At 37.7% G+C, this 23,469-nt stretch overlaps 1 protein-coding gene across 1 annotated transcript in view; it reads right to left on the reverse strand.

The window, feature by feature from the left end:
- Positions 1 to 23,469, reverse strand: part of HSF5 (heat shock transcription factor 5) — a 49,220-nt gene that overhangs the window by 20,884 nt on the left and 4,867 nt on the right. The window contains exons 2-5 of the mRNA XM_029213409.1: positions 22,338 to 22,712; positions 12,612 to 12,706; positions 9,420 to 9,941; positions 6,395 to 6,569 (exon numbers count right to left, since the gene is read on the reverse strand). Of these exons, the coding sequence (XP_029069242.1) occupies positions 6,395 to 6,569; positions 9,420 to 9,941; positions 12,612 to 12,706; positions 22,338 to 22,712 (1,167 nt within the window). The remainder of the gene's footprint in view (positions 1 to 6,394; positions 6,570 to 9,419; positions 9,942 to 12,611; positions 12,707 to 22,337; positions 22,713 to 23,469) is intronic.

Genomic DNA, 23,469 nt, shown 5'->3' on the forward strand with positions numbered 1-23,469 from the left:
TAGGTTGATAGGGATTGCATTGAATCTGTAGATTGCTTTGGGTAGTAGAGTTGTTTTCACAATGTTGATTCTTCCAATCCAAGCGCATGGTGTATCTCTCCATCTGTTTGTGTCATCCTTAATTGCTTTCATCAGTGTCTTATAGTTTTCTGCATACAGGTCTTTTATCTCCCTAGGCAGGTTTACTCCTAGGTACTTTATTCATTTTGTTGCAATGGTAAATGGGAGTGTTCCCTTAATTTCTCTTTCAGATTTTTCATCATTAGTGTATAGGAATGCAAGAGATTTCTGTGCATTAATTTTGTATCCTGCAACTTTACGAAATTCATTGATTAGCTCTAGTAGTTTTCTGGTGGCATCGTTAGGATTCTCTATGTATAGTATTATGTCATCTGCAAACAGTGACAGTTTTACTTCTTCTTTTCCAATTTGTATTCCTTTTATTTTTTTCTTCTGATTGCCATGGCTAGCACTTCCAAAACTATGTTGAATAACAGGGGCAAGAGTGGACATCCTCGTCTTCTTCCTGATCTTAGAGGAAATGCTTTCAGATTTTCACCATTGAGAATGATGTTTGCTGTGGGTTTGTCATATATGGCCTTTATTATGTTGAGGTAGGTTCCCTCTGTGCCCACCTTCTAGAGAGTTGTTATCATAAATGGGTGTTGAATTTTGTCAAAAGATCATCATTTCTTTTCATTCATTTTTTTTCTTTATTCTGTTCCGTGGCAGTGAATTCCAACATTGTGTCTCCCAGGTCACTTATCTGTTCTTCTGCCTCAGTTATTCTGCTATTGATTCCTTCTATTGTACTTTTCATTTCAGTTATTGTATTGTTCGTCTCCGTTTGTTTGTTCTTTCATTCTTCTAGGTCTTTGTTAAACATTTCTTGCATCTTCTCGATCTTTGCCTCCATTCTTCCGAGGTCCTGGATCATCTTCACTATCATTATTCTGAATTGTTTTTCTGGAAGGTTGCCTATCTCCACTTCATTTAGTTGTTTTTCTGGGGTTTTATCTTGTTCCTTCATCTGGCACATAGCCCTCTGTCTTTTCATCTTGTCTATCTTTCTGTGAATGTGGTTTTTGTTCCACAGGCTGCAGGACTGTAATTCTTCTTGCTTCTGCTGTCTGCCCTCTGATGGATAAGGCTATCTAAGCGGCCTGTGCAAGTTTCCTGATGGGAGGGACTGGTGGTGGGCAGAGCTCAGTAAAACTTTAATCCGCTTGTCTGCTGATGGGTGGGGCTGGGTTCCCTCCCTGTTGGTTGTTTGGCCTGAGGCGACCCAACACTGGAGCCTACCTGGCTCTTTGGTGGGGCTAATGGCAGACTCTGGTAGGGCTCATGCCAAGGAGTACTTTCCAGAACTTCTGCTGCCAGTGTCCTTGTCCTCACATTGCGCCACAGCCACCCCCGCGTCTGCAGGAGACCCTCCAACACTAGCAGGTAGGTCTGGTTCAGTCTCCTATGGGGGTCACTGCTCCTTCCCCTGGGTCCTGATGCACATACTACCTTGTGTGTGCCCTCCAAGAATGGAGTCTGTTTCCCCCAGTTCTGTCGAAGTCCTGCAATCAAATCTCGCTAGCCTTCAAAGTCTGATTCTCTAGGAATTCCTCCTCCCATTGCCAGACCCCCAGGTTGGGAAGCCTGACGTGGGGTCAGAACCTTCACTCCAGTGGGTGGACTTCTGTGGTATAAGTGTTCTCCAGTCTGTGAGTCACCCACCCAGAAGTTATGGGATTTGATTTTACTGTGATTGCGCCCCTCCTACCGTCTCACTGTGGCTTCTCCTTTGTCTTTGCATGTGGGGTATCTTTTTTGGTGAGTTCCAACGTCTTCCTGTCGATGACTGTTCAGCAGTTAGTTGTGATTCCGCTGCTCTTGCAAGAAGGAGTGAGCACACGTCCTTCTACTCTGCCATCTTGCTCCTTCGGGCTGAGGTATGGGTCAATGTTAGTTTTTGTTGAAAACACTTTCCTTTCTCCATTGCACTGCCTTAGCACCTTTGTTGAAAATCAATTGACCACATATGTGCGGATCTATTTCTGGACTCTCTATTTTGTTTCATTCATCTATAGGTCCCTCTTTTCACCAATATCAAACGATTTTGATTATTTTAGCTTTATGGTAAGTCTTGAAATCTGGTAAAGTCTCCTCCAATTTTTTATTTTTAAAAATTGCTTTGGTTAATCTCTGTCCTTTGCATTTTCTTTTAAATTTTAGAATCAGCTTGTCATTAAAGAAAAAAACATCTACTAGAATTTTGATTAGGATTGCATTGAATTTATAGATCAACTTGGGGAGAACTGTCACTTTAACAATATTGGGTATTCTTATCCATGAACATGGCACAACTTTCCATTTATTTGTCTTCTTTAATTTCTTTCAGCAAAATTTGTAGTTTTCAGCGTAGAGGCCTTAGACATATTTTGTTCGACTTATTCCTAGGTATCTTATGATTTTGGGCCTCCCATAAATGTTTGATTTTTTTTTAAATTTCATTTTCCAATTGTGTGCTTTCCAATCTTTAGGCCTTTTACTTCTTTTTCTTGCCTATTGCAATGGCTAGGTCCACCAGTACAATACTGAATACAAGTGGTAAAGTGGGCATCCTTGCCTTGTTCCCAATCTCTGGAGTAAACAGTTTAGTCTTTCACTATTAATCATGATCCTCACTATACATATTTTATAGATATTCTTTATCAGTTTGAGAAATGTTCTACTATTCCTACTTTGCTGAGAGTTTTTATTACGAATGAGTGCTGAAGTCTGTCAAGTGCTCTCCTTGAATCTATTGAAATCATCATAGAGTTTTTTCTCCCTTACTCTGTTAATATGGTGAATAATATTAGCATTTGAAATTCAATCAAGCCTTGCATTCTTGAGACAAACTCTACTTTGTCTATCAGCCTTTTTACATATTGTTGCATTCAATTAACTTATATTTTGTTAATTATTTTTGCATCTACATTCATGAGGATTATTAGTCTGTAGTTTTCTTTCTTCTTTTGAGGAAAATGTTTGATAACCAACTTCTTTAATCTATATAGGGCTATTCATTGGTTCTTCTTGTGTGAATTTTGACAAGGTGTACTTTTTAAGAACTGGCTATTCCATTTATGTGGTTGTGTTCATTAACATAAGACTGTTCATAGTATTCTCTTAGTATCCTTTTACTATTCACAGATTCTGAGGTGTTAATCTCTTTTCATTCTTGGTAGTTATGATTTGTGTTCTCTTTTTCCTGATCAGTGTAGTTAGGAGTTTGTCAATTTTGTTGATCTTTTCAAAAAGACTATTTGTTAGTCTTCTCAATTGTCTGTTTTCTATATCATTGATTTCTATTTTTATTTTTAGTATTTACTTTGGGTTTACTTTCCTCTTCTTTTTCTAGTTTCGTATGGTAAAACCTCAGGTCATTGATTTTAGATCTTACTTCTTTTCTAATATTAGCATTTAAAGCTACACATTTCATTCTAACACTGCTTTAGCTGCATCCCACAAACTGTGATGTTGTATTTTCATTGTCAAAATATTTTCTAATTTTCCTTGTGATTTTGTCTTTGATTCACAAATTATTTAAAAGTATGTCACTTTATTTCCAGGTATTTGAGGTTCTCCTAATTACTCTGTTACTGATTTCTAACTTAATCCTGTTATATTCAGAGAGTACACTTTGTATGACTTCAGTTCCTTTAAATGTATTGAGACTTGTTTTATGGCCCAATGAATGACCTATCCTGGTAAATGTACTATATGCACTTGAGAACAATGTATATTCTGCAGTTGTTGGATGCTCAGTGTACTATAAATGCCAATTAGATCAAGGTGTTTATGTTGTTCAGATCTTCTATGTCTTTACTGATATTTTGTCTAGTTGTTCTATCAATTGCTTAGACAGAAGTATTAAAATATCCTAGTACATTGAGGAATTGTGTCTCCCCCTTTAATTTTTGTCAATTTTTGCTTCATGTATTTTGAAACTCTATTACTACAAAAAACACATTTACAGTTGATACACCTCCCTGATGAATTGTTCATCATTATGAAGCGGCCCTCTTTATAACACTCTTTGTCTTAAAGTCTATTATTTCTGATATTTAAAAATAACCATACCAGCCTTCTCATCCTTCCTGTTTGCATGTTGTATCTTTTTCTATACACTTACTTTCAACCTACATGTCTCCTGTAGCCAGCCTATAGTAGGAGTTTGCCCTTTTATCTACTCTAGCAATCTCTGTCTTTGAGATTTTAAGACCATTTACATATAATAGTTGTATTGGCTAAATTTGGGTCAACCATTTTATTATTTGTTTTCTCTGTCTTCCTTATTTTTAATTCCTTGCTTCCTCCTTTCCTGCCTTTTTTTTGGATTATTTCTATACCAATTTTGGTGATTACCCTAGAAGCTACAGTATGTCTCCTTGTTTCCTGCTGCCTGAAGACCACCCTGTAGAATTTCCTTTACTGTTTATCTTCTGTGGCACATGCTCTCTATTTTGTGTTTATCTGAGAATGTCTTCATTTTTGCCATCATTATTGAAGGATCTTTTGGCTGGGTAGAGATTTCCAGGACTGCAGATTTCTTTTAATATATTAAAAATATGATTCTACTCCTTTCTGGCTTCCACTGTTGCTTTTCAGAAATAAACTGTTAGTCTAACTCAGGGGTTGGTAAATTATGACCTTTGGGTCAAATTGGGCCCAGCAACTGTTTTTGTAAATAGTTTTACTGAAGCATAGCCACAAACATTCATTTATGTATTATCTATGACTGCTTTTGTGCTACAATGGCAGAATTGATTGGTTAAACAGAGATTATATGGTACTGGCATAACAACAGAAAAATAGACCAGTGGACTGGATTAAAGAAACCAGAAATAAACCCTCACATATATGGTCAGATGGCTTTCAACAAGGATGCCAAGGCCACTCAGTGGGGAAAGGTCTCTTCAACAAATGGTGCTAGGAAAACTGGATGTCCACATGCAAAAGAATAAAGTTGGACCCTTATCTTACACTGTCTACAAATATTAACTCAAAATGGACTAAAGACCTAAAACTATAAAACTCCTGAAAGAAAACATAGTGGAAAAACTTCATGACACTGGACTTGGCAATGCTTTCTTGGATACAACACCAAAAGCACAGGCAACAAAAGGAAAAGTAGACAAATGGGACTACATAAAACTTAAAACTTTTGTGCATCAAAGGACACAGTCAACAGAAGGACTGTGAGTAGAATATTAGCTAAATTAATGTGATCTTGAACAAGTTACTTATCCTCTCCAAGATTAAGTTTCCCGATCTTTAAGACGATAATACCAGTTTCATCAAGTTTGCTGTATGTCATAAAAGTGAGTGTGTAGTAAATATTCGTCACTGTCCTTTTCTAAATTGCCTTCAAAGTCTATGCCATTGCTTTGAACATCTTCAGTGGTAAGAAATCTTAATCTTTGATCGTAGATTGGATCATATACTCAACTAAAAGCAACTGTGCAAGCTAAGTTTAACAAATAAAATAAGTGATCAAGATAGCTTTTAGTCTAAAAGGCATTTTGCAGAAAGAACCCAATGAGTCTAAACAACATCTCGATCATATTACTATTAGTTTACTTTTTGGAGAAATTCTCACAGAAGTTCCCAAGATTTTTCCAATTTTTATAGGTTAAAATGATTGCTTAACCTGATTCATTAATTCACTGAATTGCATGCCTCTGACATGCATATAATTTGAGAATATTCAAGTTGTCCACTGAAGACTTTGATGACTTGGTTTTGGATCATACAAGAAACATGTTTTATTGGATGTCACCATTTTCTTAAAAAAATGATTCTTTCCAATTTCCCTAGAAAGAGTAGCAGCAACTGTACTAAAACAATCACTCGGGCTCCTACAAACCACAAGAAAAATCCCATTGATACAGAGTCATACTTTAGAGTATCTTTATAATATGCTCAGGATAACGTCTTTAATGTCCATCTACTTTTTTCCTGCCACAGTTTAAGCATATTCCCTCTTGTACTATACTCTGCTAATAAGAGAACAAGTACTTCCGTAATTACAAAGTCTTTGGCATCTGAAGCAGTTATTGAATCACCCTTCATCCTTGCATTCTCCAAGTTAAATAATCCAAATTCCTTTGCTTTTACTTACCATGTTCTCTTTTCAAAAGCTCATATTCTTACATGCAATACTGGAATATAACTTTTACGTACTTTAAAAGGATGATTAAGAAAAAATAAAGAGTTAAAATTGCAGTTGTATGAAACAGCAATGTGATTAGTATATTACAATTACGAATAATAAATGAAGACCAGAAAAACTATCACTCATATATTAATTCTACACTATGATTCTACTGCTAACATTTTAGAGCACAATAATCCTTACCAGGGGACTTTCCTTGCTGTGAGTTGCTTCGCTCTCTGTATCCGGCTGGAGTGGATAAACCTGTGTCTTCACTAGGCTTGCTAGCAGGCCCCATTTCTGAAATAAGGAATCCCATCTGTTCTGAAGGCAAGATATTCTCAGGTGTTTTCATCTGGCATTTTATACTGGCATCCACCTAAAATATTAAACCCACTCATTATTCCAAATTTTCCCCAAATATCTACTAAAAGCTAAGATATTTTATCAGAGGAGTTCTACTATAGAAACATGATCCAACAAATAAGACTGTAAGGCTTTTCATCCTTAAGAATGATACCACCCAGGCTTCCCTGGTGGCGCAGTGGTTGAGAGTGTGCCTGCCGATACAGGGGACGCGGGTTCGTGCCCCGGTCCGGGAGGATCCCACATGCCGCGGAGCGGCTGGGCCCGTGAGCCATGGCCGCTGAGCCTGTGCGTCCGGAGCCTGTGCTCCACAGCAGTGAGAGGCCCGCCATTTTCTTACCGCCAAAAAAAAAAAAAAAAAAAGAATGATACCACCCGATTTTGTTAAGCTAATCTGAATATTCGGTAGTAAGATGTATATTTCCCCATACACAAACTACTGAAATGTCTATGGAGCTAAAGTATTTACTTATGATCAGAGGAAGATTCACCATGAAGTTTCTTTTCTCTTTTTTGGTAAAATTCACATCACACAAATTCACAATTGGTTAATACCACTATCTTTTCCCACTCTGACATCCCTTCCATCAGATTGCCTGCCCCTCTTGGTGATACTGGAATGGCCATAGGCATGATCCTGTTGGATGATGTCAGAGGGGTTATAAACACTTTCTTCTATTAATTTTGTATTCTTTGGCTTAATGAGGACCTCAAATTTGTGTAAGCTTCACTCCCTATAAAATCTAGATCTGCTCTGCTTATGACATATGAATTTCTCTCTTGGAGTTCCTATGTTTTCTTTGGAATATCAAATCCCTTTGTCAAGCTGACCAACTTCTCAAATACTCTATTTGTTTATGAATTTATTTTAAAATAAAACAATATAATGAAGTAGAGCTAGGAGTTCAAAATATAGCTTTCAAAAGCTGTGATATCCAAATTAAAAAAAAAAACAACTGTGGGAATGCAATTTTAAGGTACGAAATCTAATCTTTTGGATGTGACTACGAAGGAATAAAGGCAAATTTCATGTTCTTTTCACAGGCATATTTGAAACATAATGGGACTATCTTTGGTCTATTGAATTTATAATATTAATACATAGTATACCGGGTCTCAACAGTTGGGCTCAAGAAGGACAATGAGCTGATAAAAACCATAAGATAGGGCTTCCCTGGTGGTGCAGTGGTTAAGAATCCGCCTGCCAATGCAGAGGACCGGGTTCGAGCCCTGGTCCAGGAAGATTCCACATGCCGCGGAGCAACTAAGCCCGTGTACCACAACTACTGAGCCTGCGCTCTAGAGCCCGCGAGCCACAACTACTGAAGCCCGCACACCTAGAGCCGGTGCTCCACAACAAGAGAAGCCACTGCAATGAGAAGCCCACGCACCACAACGAAGAGTATCCCTCACTTGCCGCAACTAGAGAAAGCCCATGCGCAGCAACGAAGACCCAACACAGCCAAAAATAAATTAAATAAATAAATAAACCCCAAAACCCCATAAGACATTTGGATCTAAAGTTAGAGCTAGAAAAGAATGCATTTTAAAAACTGCCAGAAATTCCCTGGTGGTCCATTGGTTAGGACTCTGCGCTCTCACTGCCGAGGGCCTGGGTTCAACCCCCGGTCAGGAAACTAAAATCCCACAAACCGTGCGGTGCGGCCACAACCCGCCCCCCCATACACACACGCAAACTGCCAAAAAGTTATCTTGGGAATTTCTAACAATGAAGACATTTTCAGTTCCATTAAAGAAAAAAAATCCAAAATGAAATACATATGTATCAGGCTAAGATCAAGAAAAAAAATTAAGTAGGAAAAAAATAATCACAAAAGTGATTTTAATTTGGATGTACTTTTATTTTTTAGAATCAAAGTTTATTCATTTCCTGGTCATAAGCTAGCAGCAATAAAGGAATTAGTCTCTACCTTCAGAATATATCTCTCAAACTAGAGTCAGAATTCTGCTTTAGGAATGAGAATATTAGTAGGGAAATTCAAACACAGTATGCTGTCAAGTCAAGTTAGAATTCTATAGGGACTTCCCTGGTGGCCCAGTGGTAAAGAATCCACCTTACAATGCAGGGGATGCGAGTTCAATCCCTGGTCAGGGAACTAAGATCCCACATGCCATGGGGCAACTAAACCCTCACGCCACAACTACTGAGCCCGCGCGCCTCAACGAGAGAGCCGGCGTGCCACAAACTACAAAGCCCACACGCCTTGGAGCCTGCACACCACAACTAGAGAGAGAAAACCTGCACGCCACAACGAAAGATCCCCCATGCCTCAACGAAAGATCCCACATGCCTCAACGAAGATCCCGCCTGCTGCAACTAAGACCCGACACAGCCAAAAATAAATTAAGCAAATAAATAAATCTTTAAAAAAAATTTGGAATTCAATGATGCTGTAAGAAAGTATGAAAACACCTCCAACCATCTCCTTACCTCCATGCTACAAATGGCCAGGAAAGTCCTGATATTATCTATGAGATAAACCATCCCTTCTGAGGAGTGGAATTTAATCAGCCAGGCACACCTAGTCCATCCAAACTAAGTTAGGAAGCAAAACTCAAGGGATGCTTTTAACATGCAAATCAGTCATACCACAATGCTCATTCAGACTGCCTCTCTAGAGGCTGACTTCAGACCACAACGTAGTGAGAGGATGCCTGAGGGTTAAGGTTACTTCTTTCTGGATCTTTTGTGCAGAACCACTGGGAGACGATCCTTCTGAAGAGCATAATGAACTGGTATTAAACCCAAATAAAACCTGGACAAAGTCTCCACTAGAACAGTCTTCAGCAAGAAGCACTAGGTACCTCTGAGCTCTATTAGGATTTTTTCTTTGCCTCTTACCTCATGTGTGCTGAACGGTAGCCCTTCCTGCACAAATACTACTGAAGACGGAGATGGATTATGACTTAGCTGCTCCTTCGGTTTGACATGAGCTTGCTGGCTGGCTGCAGACTCCTGCATTGTAGTGTTTTCAACAGCCTGAGCTGTGTGGATGGTATAGTTGTACTCAGGTGACTGTGGTAGAGAGCAGGTAATTGCTTGTTCTGTTCCAGCCACAAAAGACGTAATATCTGAGCCTACAGCAGTAAGTGGCTCCAGCTGGCTAGCCTGACTTGTGGAAGATGGATTGCTCTTGTTTGAATTAGCTAGGATATGTTGGCCTCTGTTAGACTGAGATGTTGAGCACTGATTCTCAACAGGCTCCACCTTTACCATCTCCAATTTAGGGGAGGAATGCAACTCATCTACTATCTGAAAAACAGCCTCTAGGTTTAATTCTGACTTTTTATTTTCATCAGTAGCACTGCAAGGCCAATCAGAAGGCAGAAATTCAACTGGATAGGAGGATTGCACTGGAGGATTCTGGGAAAAGAGAAAATAGGACTGTTTGGATAGAAAACCAAATATGAGATTAAGGAGGAAAGCAACAACATTTAGGCTGATGAACGCGAAATATAAACAAATTAAACTTAAAGCTCACTAAGAAAACTTGAATGCCAATCAACTTTCCAGCAGTAGTAGCTTCAACTCTATTGTTAACACTTACACAGGAACTATTATATGTCAACCACTATATTAAGTTTAATACTGGAATGGACCAATAATTCTCAGGGTTAAAGTACACAAAATCAAAAAAGTCATAGTACCCAAAAACCTATTTGTTGATAAAATGTCTATAAACCAAACTCTTCCATAAAGGCTGACAGACAAAAACATCACTTGTATCTGTAATATACTGTTTTAGGAGTGTAGTAAGGAAATGTCAAACATAGGACGCTCACAAGTCCACCAATGCTTCTATAGATTCAGGGGGGAGGTACTGATATTCTGTTCCAAATGATCTGGGAAAAAATGTATGGAATATCAAATGTCCTTTGGTCCTGAGATTATTTATTTTAATAATAAAACAATAGATTAAAATAGCTGTCACTTTTAGACTGATATCTTCAAGATGTATTCTCTTATACACAGTACTTTGCATAGAGCAGGCATTCAATAAATGTTTGCTGAATATCTCAGGTTATAAACATAAGATATGGAAGGGTTACTATTAAATAAAACATGTAGTGAGTCAATATTGCCAAACACATTGACAATGATTGCGTCAATGGTTTGAAGGCCATAATGCCAAATAATGTAAATCCAAATGGTTTAAGCATCAAGCTACTTTACTATAGCTGATAGCCCCACTTATTGAGATCTTACTATGTGCCAAGCACATACAAAGTGCTTTACATACATTATTTCATTTAATCCTCACAAGAGGTCTATGAAATGTGATCATCTCTATTTCCAAAGGATGGAACTGAAGTTCAGAGAAACTTCATAATTTATACAAAGTCACAAAGAAGTAACTGACAGAGTCAGGTTTCAAACCTAGGTGTGCCTGACTCCAGAGTTCTTGCTCTTAACCACTGCAATATACTGACCATTCATGCACACTCATATCTGCAGGCCAACAAAACTAACTGCATTTATTTCCAGAATGTTATCTGAAATACTTCCCTTTTTTCCATTTAAAAATTTTATGTCTACTTATCTCTATTTTCCTACAGTGAACATGTATTTGTCTTTGTAGTAAGCAAAGGTCTTCAAAGATGTTTTAAATGATTTATTTAAAACATAAATATAATCAAGATATAACACCAACAGAGTATCTCCAGTATGATCCAGGGGAGAGAACGCCTGGATCTACAGACAAGAGCATCTAATTTGTGAGATAGATATGTCCTTCCAGTGAAGATGAATCGGCTAGACTAACTTGCTTGATGACAGCTGCCATTAAAAATGTCCAGCTGGGCTTCCCTGGTGGCGCAGTTGTTGGGAGTCCGCCTGCCGATGCAGGGGACGCGGGTTCGTGCCCCGGTCCGGGAGGATCCCGCATGCCACGGAGCGGCTGGGCCCATGAGCCACGGCCGCTGGGCCTGCGCGTCTGGAGCCTGTGCTCCGCGGCGGGAGAGGCCACGACAGTGAGAGGCCCGCATACCGCAAAAAAAAAAAAAAAAAAAAGTCCAGCTAAGTCTCTTTGATCTGATTCTATACTCCTCAAAAAAAGAAAAGACAAAAAAGAAAAAAGGAATGTTCTTTTGAGTACTGGAATGTCAATAGTAAGGTATTCTGTAAAGAACAGAAGCTATCATGACTACATGATATCAAAGGAAAACAATTCCAATCTTTAAGCAACTATAGCATAAAAATACAAACATGGGATTTAATCTTATCCTAGAAGTAGTAGTCTACAACATTTAAATCAAAGCAATTGCTTCCTAACAAATATGAGAAAACATTGAAGTGCAGTGTTTACAACATGGGGGCTTTCTCATTTTTGACATCATTTTCCTTTCTCCTTTAAAAAAAAAAGTAATTGTACCATCTTGGAAGGATCTGTCATTTGGTGACTTATATACTTTTAGAGTTTATCTGGTATTCATTTTACCATGGTAATCAATTTTACCATTGTTGACAGTTAGTTGAACAACATTGTTCCAACTAACTGTCAGCAATGATGAAAATGTTCTCTATCTGTACTATAAAATTTGGTAACCACTAGCCAAACGAAACTATTAAGCACCTGAAATGTGGCTAGTGTGACTGAGGAATGATTTTTTTTTTTTAACATCTTTATTGGAGTATAATTGGTTACAATGGTGTGTTAGTTTCTGCTTCATAACAAAGTGAATCAGCTCTACATATACATATATCCCCATATCTCCTCCCTCTTGCGTCTCCCTCCCTCCCACCCTCCCTACTGAGGAATGATTTTTAAATTTTATTTAACTTTAATTCATTTAAATTTAAATAGCTACATGTGGCTAGTGCCTAAGAGTAGGCCAAGAAGATAGTGTAGGCCTAGAAGAATCCTCAGACATCATTTACATCAACTCTTTTCTTTTTTAGAATTGAGAAAAACTAAGGCCATAATCCACAGCTTACCTCTGGCTACTCATTAAGATAAAATTACACTTTGGAATTCTGCAAGGCCAATCGTATTGTACCTGACGCAGGGTATGTCCATTGTTCCCAGCATCTTACCTGGAAGTAGTTGCAGTGTGCATAGGAAGGGGCAGTGGGAGTCACACAACTACTGAGCGCATCCATGTGGGTAGGAGAGCAGCACTGCAGCACAGCTGGAACAAATCCAAACACAGAAAAGCTGTCAACCCAAATAAACCTCTACAGCATTCAAGGCACTCCTCTCTTTCAACTTGGAACAAAAAATTCCAAGTGCAATTGTGGGTGCAATAAAATGTATTTAGTCCAATTAGGTGCCCTTATTTGTTGAAAACAAATGGTAATAAGGCAATTTTAAAAGTCATTTAAAAGGGTCATGTCTACTTTTATAAATGATTTCTTTAGCACCTAAACATTTTGTTGCCCTTCTAACCAAACATTTATTCTTACTGAAAGTAGTCATTTCCTTTTACTGAAGATATCAGAACATATTCAGAATTCTAAAATAATTATTTCAATCATTTTAATAGTAACAAACATTTGGAGGAAGATTTTTAAGGATAAAATAATTATAAGTACACTCCAAACACTCCTACTGTTATACAATGCATCCAGTGGAATCTATGAAAAAAATGTTTTAACAATTTAGACAAGTGGTTAGGAATTCAGATTCTAGAGACAGACTGCCTGGCTTTGGAGCCCAGCTCCAAAATTTTAATAGCTGTATAAACTTGAGCAACGTTAATCCCTCTGGGCCTTAGTTTCTGCATTCTGTTAGAATAGGGATAATAATAGTACCTACCTAACATGTTTGTTGTGAGGAGTGAATGAGTTAATATGCACAAAGCACTAAGAACAGTACTGGCATACAGTAAGCAATCAATAAGTAAATAGCTAACAATGCTATTATTTTAGCTAAGGAAATACATTTTCCAAACTTTCTCTTTATAGTTAGGATACCATGAAAAGACTGAACTCTTTCTACTGGTAGAGTCATACCTACAGATGTAGCCTTAAATTAGGTTGAGTCTCCTCTTTTCCAGGGAGAGGCCCTCCAGAACGACTGAGAATCAGTTATAACATCACATCTTTGGATTAAACAGAGGATGACATTTGTTGAACACCTACCATATTCCAGGCACAGTCCTAGGTCCTTTACATATATGGCCTCATTTAATCCAAACAACAATTGAATGAGGTATTAACATTACTTTACAAAAATAAGGAAACTAAAGCTCAGGGATGTTAAAAAATGTGCCAAAAGTCATAACGCCGGTAGTGACAGAGGCAAACTCCAAAGTACACACTCTTTAATATATCATAATACTTCCCTAATCTTTTCTTCTTCCTAAATGTAATATTTTAATTTTACTAGAACTCCACTTGCTGAATATTTTTAAGGTATCCTTTTTATAAGGTGGCAACTTTCTCTTTTTTGGTCCATGTTTTTCATATTTTGAGTATGCTAATAATATTACTAAATAATCTTATTCGGTAAACTTTGAAGTGAATTAGCCTAAGGATTGTAAAAATTCATTAAAATGCTTCCCTATTTCTCCATTACTGACTACTGAATTTTTAAACGTCAGAAGTTCATAAAGGTATACAAGAAATAAATATTTTATTTTATCATGTGCATTTTAAGGCATTACATTTTGCACACAGAAGTAAAAAATTAAAATAATGGATAGAATTCTAGTTCAATTACAAACATGAGGGTTGATGTTTTCTGAATTACATAATTTTAACAAGTCCAGTGGTTAAAAAAGCCAGATATTACTAGAATGGTCACATAAAATTCAAGCTGTTATCATTTCCAATATCCTTGGAGATTATTCAAATACACAATTAAAATGTTTTGGATTTGAACTTGGTTTCCCATAATATTTAAAGGCACAAATATCCTGGGACATAAGTTAAATCCAAAAAGCAAAACAGCAAGGAGGGGTCTGCGGGGTTCGCCAAAACTGAAAAAAACTGGGATCTTTAGTTTTAACAGCTAAGGAAAACTTAGCCCCCTAGTGGCAGTAAAGGACTCAGTCAGGGGCTGCAGGTTTTCACCCATCAGGGCACCATAAAAGTGTTTTGTTACAAATAAATCAGTGAACGGTATTAGCTTTATTTTTCTGATATTGCTATGATCTGACCCCATTGTTTACACATTTTGAATAGTTGTTAAAGTGTACTTTAAAATAAATTTCTTGGAGAAATAGAATATATAACAGAGAATATATTAATAGATAGTTGATAGCTGATTTGAAATCTAAGGAAACAGCAAAATAGTGAATATCCTTTAAAGTGTCCAGTTACAAATGGAAAGTAGAAAGGTACCTGCATGAAGAAAGGGAGGACTTGAACAGATAATCCCAAAAGATTCCTCAATGGCTATTTCCTTACCAGTGCAGTGCTACTTCGTATAATCAACAAAATAGAACAAAACAAAGTATTAATAAGTTTACTGAATATGAAAACCTAGCTATAAAACTGCAACTGTGTGCTTAATACATGACAAATTCATTTAGCATGTATTATGAAAGCACTGTGAAAGCACTAACATTTATAAAACTGAGTTTATCGCTATGTCCTAAGACACGTTCATCTGCATAAAGATCTTCCAGTATTTTCCTGAAGGCAGTGTTCACTTAAGGCATTAAATTGCATATAGAATAAAAAACTGGAAATAATGAACAATTTCTATTCCATATATAAATATCAGAGTTGATGACATTTAAAAAAACAATTCTAGGGCTTCCCTGGTGGCGCAGTGGTTGAGAGTCCGCCTGCCAATGCAGGGGACACAGGTTCGCGCCCCGGTCCGGGAAGATCCCACATGCCGCGGAGCGGCTGGGCCCGTGAGCCATGGCCGCTGAGCCTGGGCGTCCGGAGCCTGTGCTCCACAACGGGAGAGGCCACAACAGTGAGATGCCCGTGTACCGCAAAAGAAACAAAAAAACAATTCTAGTAATAAAATAAAGCCAGGATTACTAAAAATTTATCTAAAGGTAAAAATTTTCACATCCACTATAGGTTAGGAAAAGAGGTTCATATACTTTATCCTATGGAGGTAATTCAAATCTATAATTAAAATGTTTTGGACGTGAATCTACTCTCGAATAGTACAGTGTCAACAGTAAGGAAATACCCAATATAAATACTCAAAAGGAAAAATATCCTAATAAATAGTAAATTTAATTTCAAGATAAGTTACTACAGCAACTAGAACCCCAACATCTCCTCATCTACAATGAGGTGAAGATATGGTTTTCTAGGGACTTCCCTGGTGGCACAGTGGTTAAGAATCTGCCTGCCAATGCAGGGGACACGGGCTCGAGCCCTGGTCCAAGAAGATCCCACATGCCGCGGAGCAACTAAGCCCGTGTGCCACAACTACTGAGCCTGCGTGACACAGCTACTGAAGCCCACACGCCTAGAGCCCTGTGCTCCACAATAAGAGAAGCCACCGCAATGAGAAGCCCGCGCACTGCAACGAAGAGTAGCCCCCGCTCGCCACAACTAGAGAAAACCCGCGCACCGCAGCCAAATAAATAAATTAATTTAAGTTAATTTGAAAAGAAATGGTGTTCCAGCCTATACCCAAAAGAAGTGAAAGCAGAACAGATTATTGTACAACCAAGTTCATAGCAGCATTATTCACAGTAGCCAAAGGTGGAAGCAACCCAGTGTCTATCAACAGGTGAACGGATAAACAAAATGTCCATACATATGGAAATTAAAAAGGAAGGAGGGACTTCCCTGTTGTCACAGTGGTTAAGAATCCACCTGCCAATGCAGGGGACAGGGGTTCGAGCCCTGGTCCAGGAAGATCCCACATGCCACACAGCAACTAAGCCCGTGAGCCATAACTACTGAGCCTGCGCTCTAGAGCCCGCGAGCCACAACTACCAAGCCCATGTGCCACAACTACTGAAGCCCGCGTGCCTGGAGCCTGTGCTCCGCAACGAAGAGTAGCCCCCACTCACCGCAACCAGAGAAAGCCCACACACAGCAACGAAGAACCAATGCAGCAGGGAGGGAGATACAAGAGGGAAGAGATACGGGGACATATGTATATGTATAACTGATTCATTTTGTTATAAAGCAGAAACTAACACACCATTGTAAAGCAATTATACTCCAATAAAGATGTTAAAAAAAAAGAACCAATGTAGCCAAAAATAAATAAATTTATAAAAAATAAAAAGGAAGGAAATGTTGACTCATGCCACAGTATCAATGACTCTTGAAATAAGTGAAATAAGCCAATCACAAAAGGACAAATACATGTCTGCTCTTATACGAAGTCCCTAGAGTTATCAAATTCTTCAAGACAGAAAGTAGAATGGTGGTTGCCAAAAGATGGCGAGAGGGGAATGTGAAGTTAGTGTTTAATGGATACAGATTTCAGCTGGGGGAAGACGAAGACGTTCTGGAAATGGATGGTGGTGATGCTAGTACAATAATGTGAACGTATTTAATGCCACAGAGCTGTACACTTAAAAATGGTTAAAATGGTAAATTCTATGTTACATATATTTTACCTCAATAAAGAGAAAGGAAAATATAATTGTGCTTTTGCTTAGTTTCTTCTGGCAGCTAAAGAAAACCTCCTGGTGTATCTACGCCAAGTCCCTCTTTCCATAAGAACAAAATCGGGCCTTTTCGGAGAAACTGACAATACAGGCTACCTGAGCATCAGAAAGCTCCTATAACTTGAGATTCCATACTTGTTTATGTACATTATGTAGGATTAGAAGCCTAAAGATCAAATCTTTAAAATTTACTGTACTTTAAAACAATAATAAGCAACCTTCTTTGCCCGAGAGTCAATTCAGAAAAAATTTTTAATAATGATACAAAATATGTTTTTCAATAAACATATGTACCTTCAGGGGAAGGCTGTGTTCTTACAAATCACTTTAGTTAGACTTTAAAGTATTAATATCTAGGCTCATTTTAAATACAGTTTTTAAAATGTTGTCCTTTGTATGTAAATAGTGTTTTAAGTTTTATAGTCTATTCACATACATTAATTCATTTAATCCCCGACCCAAAATATTATTGCCACTTTATAGAAAGGGAAACTGAGGCTGAGTGACATGAAATAATCCACAGAATGTCACAATGTCCATCAGATGATTAACTGCAAAGCTGAGACTAGAATTATTTCATTCATTCAATAAATTATTTACTAAGGGCCCATTATGGCCAAGCACTATGGTAGGTGCAGGGGGAAACAAAAATGAATTAGACACAGCCCCACTCCTCAGAGGCCCCCAAACTGGACCCCTGACTCCAGCAGCTGGAGTATGTTCTCTCTGCTTGAGCAGGGTGAGTCAATAGCCCAGGGCCAGTCCCACTGTCACCGGCAGCACAGAAGGGGAGGTCCCCCCACCAAACTCTGTCATCTACCCTATCTGGAAGTAACTAACTCTGGGGAAGAGATATATCAGGAAAGAGTCTCTCGCAAAAGAAAAACAAAACAAAAGTCCCTCTTTGTATGACAGGCAGGCAGGCAGCAGAGCACAGTGGCCAAAATAATGAACCCTTGAGTCAGTTTGCCCGGATTTGTTCCCCAGCCCTGCTTGTGCCTGGCTGTGCTTCCGTTTCTAATCCATAAAATGAGGATAACTACATTCCCTATCTTATAAGGTTGTTGTGAGGATTAAATTAATTAATATTTGGAAAGTGCTCAGAATAGTACCTGGTCACAGTGATTGTTATACAAGTATTTGTTAATTAAAATATGAGATAAAAGGCAGCTACAAATTGCTGATCACTGCTATGAGCTTAAAACTTAACGCAGAAAAAAAAAGTTGATTTTGAGTCAATTCAGCATTACAACATGAGTCAAAGGACAACAATTCCTCAATACAGGACTCTATATATAAATATGAATATATTAATATTCTTATGTATGTTCAAATATATAGAGAATGAGTAAAATAAAAAGGTCTAAAATGAAGTTTTTCATAAAAAAGGGACATTAAATTATAGCAGCACACTGTGAAAATAGCATTAGAGGAAAAAAACTGAATTCAAGATAAGGTAAGACTAAAAAGAGTCAAATAGCACTGGATCTACAACATTTTGTCTTTGAAGAAGTGATAAGACTGGAAAAAATATAAACGATCTAGGCAAAGAAAACAGATGCTTCAGGACTTCCTTGGTGGTCCAGTGGTAAAGAATCTGCCTTCCATACCGGGGAGCAATTAAGCCTGCGTGCCACAACTAGAGAGAGAAAACCTGTACGCCACAACTAGAGAGAAGCCCGTGCGCCAAAATGAAGAGCCCGCACCGCAATGAAGACCCCGCGTGCCACAACTAAGACCCTACGCAGCCCCAAAAAATTAAGTAAATAAATAAAAAAGAAAACAGATGCTTCAAGAGAGGAATGACAAATGTAAGAAATAATTCAGGTGAGTCAATTTAGGAGTCAGTCTGATAGCAGTTTTTTAGTCTCAATGTTTCGCTTTACTAGAGAAATTAATAATTTATGAAATATTACAAAATTCAAAATTTACTGGTTATACCATTTGAAGACCAGATCCAAGTTTATTTTCAATATAACTAAGGGTTTTTTTTTCTGTTTCTTTGGGGTTTTTTTTGCGGCACGTGGGCCTCTCCCCGCTGTGGCCTCTCCCCGCTGTGGCCTCTCCTGCCGCGGAGCACAGGCCCCGGACGCGCAGGCCCAGCGGCCATGGCTCACGGGCCCAGCCGCTCCGCGGCACGTGGGATCCTCCCGGACCGGGGCACGAACCCGCGTCCCCTGCATCGGCAGGCGGACTCCTAACCACTGCGCCACCAGGGAAGCCCTATAACTAAGTTTTAAATGAAGTTGAGTATTGTTTTTTACTAAAATTTGATCCAAACCTCAAGTCATATAGTTCACTTTGAAAGGATACAAGTATGACCATTATTCCGAAATTAGTTACTTTATTAGGATTTGGAGAGCTGGATTTGGGAGTGATTATCATCCTGCCTCTGAGAATAGTATTTTACTTAATTCTGGGAAAGTCATTTGTAAAACCCTTCATAAACAGGTACTCACTAAATATTGGTTAAACTGCTCACTACTTTTTGCTTCCTTCACCTAAAATTTGGAGGAATTAAGTACTTGTACAGTATTTCTTTAGCACTTTCTTTTCCATAGCAGGTCTTTTGTATTTAACAATACAACTTTTTATTTTTTTATTTATATAGTACTTCAGAATGTTCAAAGCAATTCTGCCTACATTGTATCATAGAACTACTCTATATATTTGAAGTCATCATGAAATCATGAGATTTCTTTTTCTCGTAACCTCAGAACCTTCATATCATTTCAATTATCCACCTCAAAGAAGACAAAACAAAAAATTCACATAACCCCAGATTCGACTTCATATTCACTCTACATTATCAAAACATCAGCAGCACTTAGTTGTTCTTTGAATGTGTCTCTTCCCTAGTCCTTACCTTGGACTCTTGGAGACGATTTCCAGTGTAATTATCAAATCAATAAATTTATTTATAAATGTAAATCCAAGCTAACATAAAATATTTTAAAATAACATATGTCCTTAAATCACAATAATTTAACAAACAGTATTTCCATAATGAGGAATAATATTAACTATCTGTAGTGTTTTCTAGCAAATACTATATAACTAGTTCTCATAAAATTTAGAACTAGGAGTTTCCAAGAGGATTGTTTGGAACTTGGAATACATTTTCCCATAGAAACATCATCATATAGGCTAGTCTGGCTCCTAAGCCAGCCTCTAACCATCTATACCTTAACAGAAGGACCAACAGTAATATAGAACCTAACCACTATGTCTAATATGTCCATAGGAAAATTTCTCCAAAATTCCAAATTAGAAGGCCAAGAACATTTCTACATCTCTCTGTTGCAGTCCTTCTAAATTTCAACTCCCCAGAAACTTTTTGAGTCTTTAGTCTTTAGTAGTGTGAGAAGGGGGGTTTGGAGGGAAGTTCGGAAAAGAAAGAGAAACATTTATTGGTAAAAGGAGGGGAAGTAGGGGTATTGTCCAGTTGACAGGCTGTAGAATATAAAGCAAGTGTAAGAAAGGCACAGACTGGCTCTCTGTGTGTATGTGTGTATATATATATGTGTGTGTATATATATATGTATATATATATATATATTCTATGCATATATGGAAGGCAGCCAAAATTATAATTTAGATAGAAATGCCTAATTTGTTTGTTAAAATATTGGATTAAACTCCTCAATAAAAATCTGATACTATTTGTTGCTATACATAAGATATACAACTTATAACATGAAATTAGTCATCTTCTGTTTTTAAAGATCACCCAGATATTTTTGTTCTTCAAAGAAGTAGCTGAAAATCTGGGGAAAAGAACTAGGCCTCAACTTCTTTTTATATAATAAGGTAAAAAAATTTTTTTAAATCTCTAATAGGTAAATGATTAGAAGTGCTATATCATCTTACTCCATATAATTCCTTCCCCTTTTCCTTCTCAACTCCATCCTCCAAAACAGTAGCAGCTCCAAAAATCTATACAACCCAATCTAATTTAAACTCTGGTTTTATTATTTTAATATTATTAAACTTAAGTGCTTTGAGAAAATAAAGCAATCCCTTTTACTGGCCATATTTAGGTAAACCGCAATGAGCCAATAATAAAACAATATGTTGGATGCTACCAGCTAGAAAATAGTGAGTATTATTACAAATGGAACAGTTCCCAAATTTACAACTTTTAAAAGGCAACAAATTATTTACCCCCTTATCTAATTCACATGGCTTCCACTTATTTTAGCTTTTGATTTCGTCCTGCCTGGGAAAAATGGTCTAACAAAATACCTCTAGAAATTGCTTCCAGATGTACTTAATTAATATGCCTAGAACCTTAATTCATAGGGCAAAGGATTGCCCCCTTTCTTCTCTTCCCAGTCTTTTCTGAAAGCCTTGACCCTTGACTTGTTTCTATTGCCCCATTTCATCACTCTGGGTAAACACTACATGAAAACACACATCACCTCTATGGCGCTTCTGCAAAACAATGAAATTGTTTTGAATTAAATGGTAATGCTATCATTTTGCAAAAATGTACCCCCCCCCCAAAAAAAGACACTCCCTAGCCCCAAGAAGCTAAATAGAGGGTCACTATCTTAAGGATTCCCAATGAGTAGCTTGAGATCTACTAGCAGGCCTTCCATGCCCTTGGCTGGGCTCTGGGTCAGTTGTCATTGTCAGGCTCTTCTCTCTGCTAGTCCCAGTTCTTCACTGGCTGGGATTAACACTGCAGGGACTGCACTGCCAAACCACACTATCACATTTTTACTACAAGAATATAATTTAGTCTTAAGAGATGGTGAGTTGCTCTTTTATTAAACTTCGTTACTGAGATACTAACATGATTTCGTTATGAGGTAGTCTCACCTACATAACTAAAAAGTAAACAATGTAATATGTATATAAGCAGGTTTTCTAAAAAAAAAAAGAAACCCACAAAAAACAAAAAACTACTACACCAGGAGCAGGAGTTATACCAAGGTCTGATGTACTAAGTCTTAATTTTATTACTAGGACATATTTTGAGGATACAACAGTTTCATTAAAACCTACACCTTTACGCACAAACAGAATTTTCACAACTTTTAAGAATCAATGAAATTTTACATTATTGCTAAATAATGTGTACTCATGAGAAATCTTTGACATTTCTTAAGTGCATATTCCTATTTTTGTTTAGGCATAAAGAAACACATTAAAAAAATATAAATTCTCATTAAAAGAACCTTAAGAGAAGCCACTGAACTTGAATTTCTCATACCTGTTGGATAGTAGGCTTGGGAGTACTGCGCTGACGGTGTGTAGTTACTATATTTCTGGGAGGAGCTGATCATTGTTTGAGGACCTTGTTGAACATGTACGGATGTGGCACTGGGCTGCAGGGTATATGTAACCTCAGTTGGAAACCTCTGTAGTACAGGAAATGGAACCCCTTTATCTGAAAAAGTGAGAGACGTTTCCACTTGTCCTGGGTGCATTCCAAGAGAGTTCTGCCATGTTCTAGGAGGAATCGGGGTCCGATCTAAACCTTTCAGAGGGAAAGGACCGTGGTTGTGGGATGAAGCTGATACGTAGGAGTAAGGAGACAAACTATCTCGCCGGAACGACCGGTGGAATTGTCCTACAGCCACTGGTCCTGCATAAAAGAGGAGGAGCACATTTACTAATCTTACATTACACCACCAGACGTAGTAAACCAAAAGTCACAAAATATGCGCTTCTCTTCACTTGTGGCTATGTTGAGGTCTCAGCCACTTTTAACACAACAGAAATTTATTGGTAAAATCAAGTTGTTCAGAATCCAGAATATGAGATTACACATATAATGCTGAAAAAATAATCAAATAACTTTTGTCTGGTTCTCAATATGACTGTCATGAGAGACAAAGTAGCCAAACTCTAACATTAAATCAAATGTTAAATGTCATCTTACCTTTCACCTCAACTGACTGACCCAGATTTTTCCAATCTGTAAACTACTTCCTAGAAGTTTTAGAAATTCCAGTCTTTCAAATCATTTAGGAACCTTAATAATAGGCACAAAAGTAAGCCCTCAACCATATACATAAAAGATATGTGTGGAAGAAATAAAAATTATAACACACACCAAAAAGTAATTTAATGTTCTTTGCTCCCTTTCAATTTTTTCAAATTTTAATAAAAATCTTTGCAGAAAAGTCAAGCTTGAAAACTCTGGCTTGTTCACTCCTTAACTCAATCAATAATTTTCCATGGTCTTTTTTTCTTCAGAGTATCTCTAGTCGAGTCCCTTCCTAGATATCAATGGCTCTCAAACACTGATTTACATTTGAATCACCTGGAGAGTTTGTTGAAAATCCACACACTCAGGCCAAGAGATTCCAGTATTTGCTTTTTCTTACCTAGCAAAGTAG

Source organism: Monodon monoceros, unplaced genomic scaffold (assembly GCF_005190385.1).
Source record: "Monodon monoceros isolate NGI ecotype Baffin Bay Population unplaced genomic scaffold, NGI_Narwhal_1 Super_Scaffold_9, whole genome shotgun sequence".
NCBI lineage: Eukaryota > Metazoa > Chordata > Mammalia > Artiodactyla > Monodontidae > Monodon > Monodon monoceros.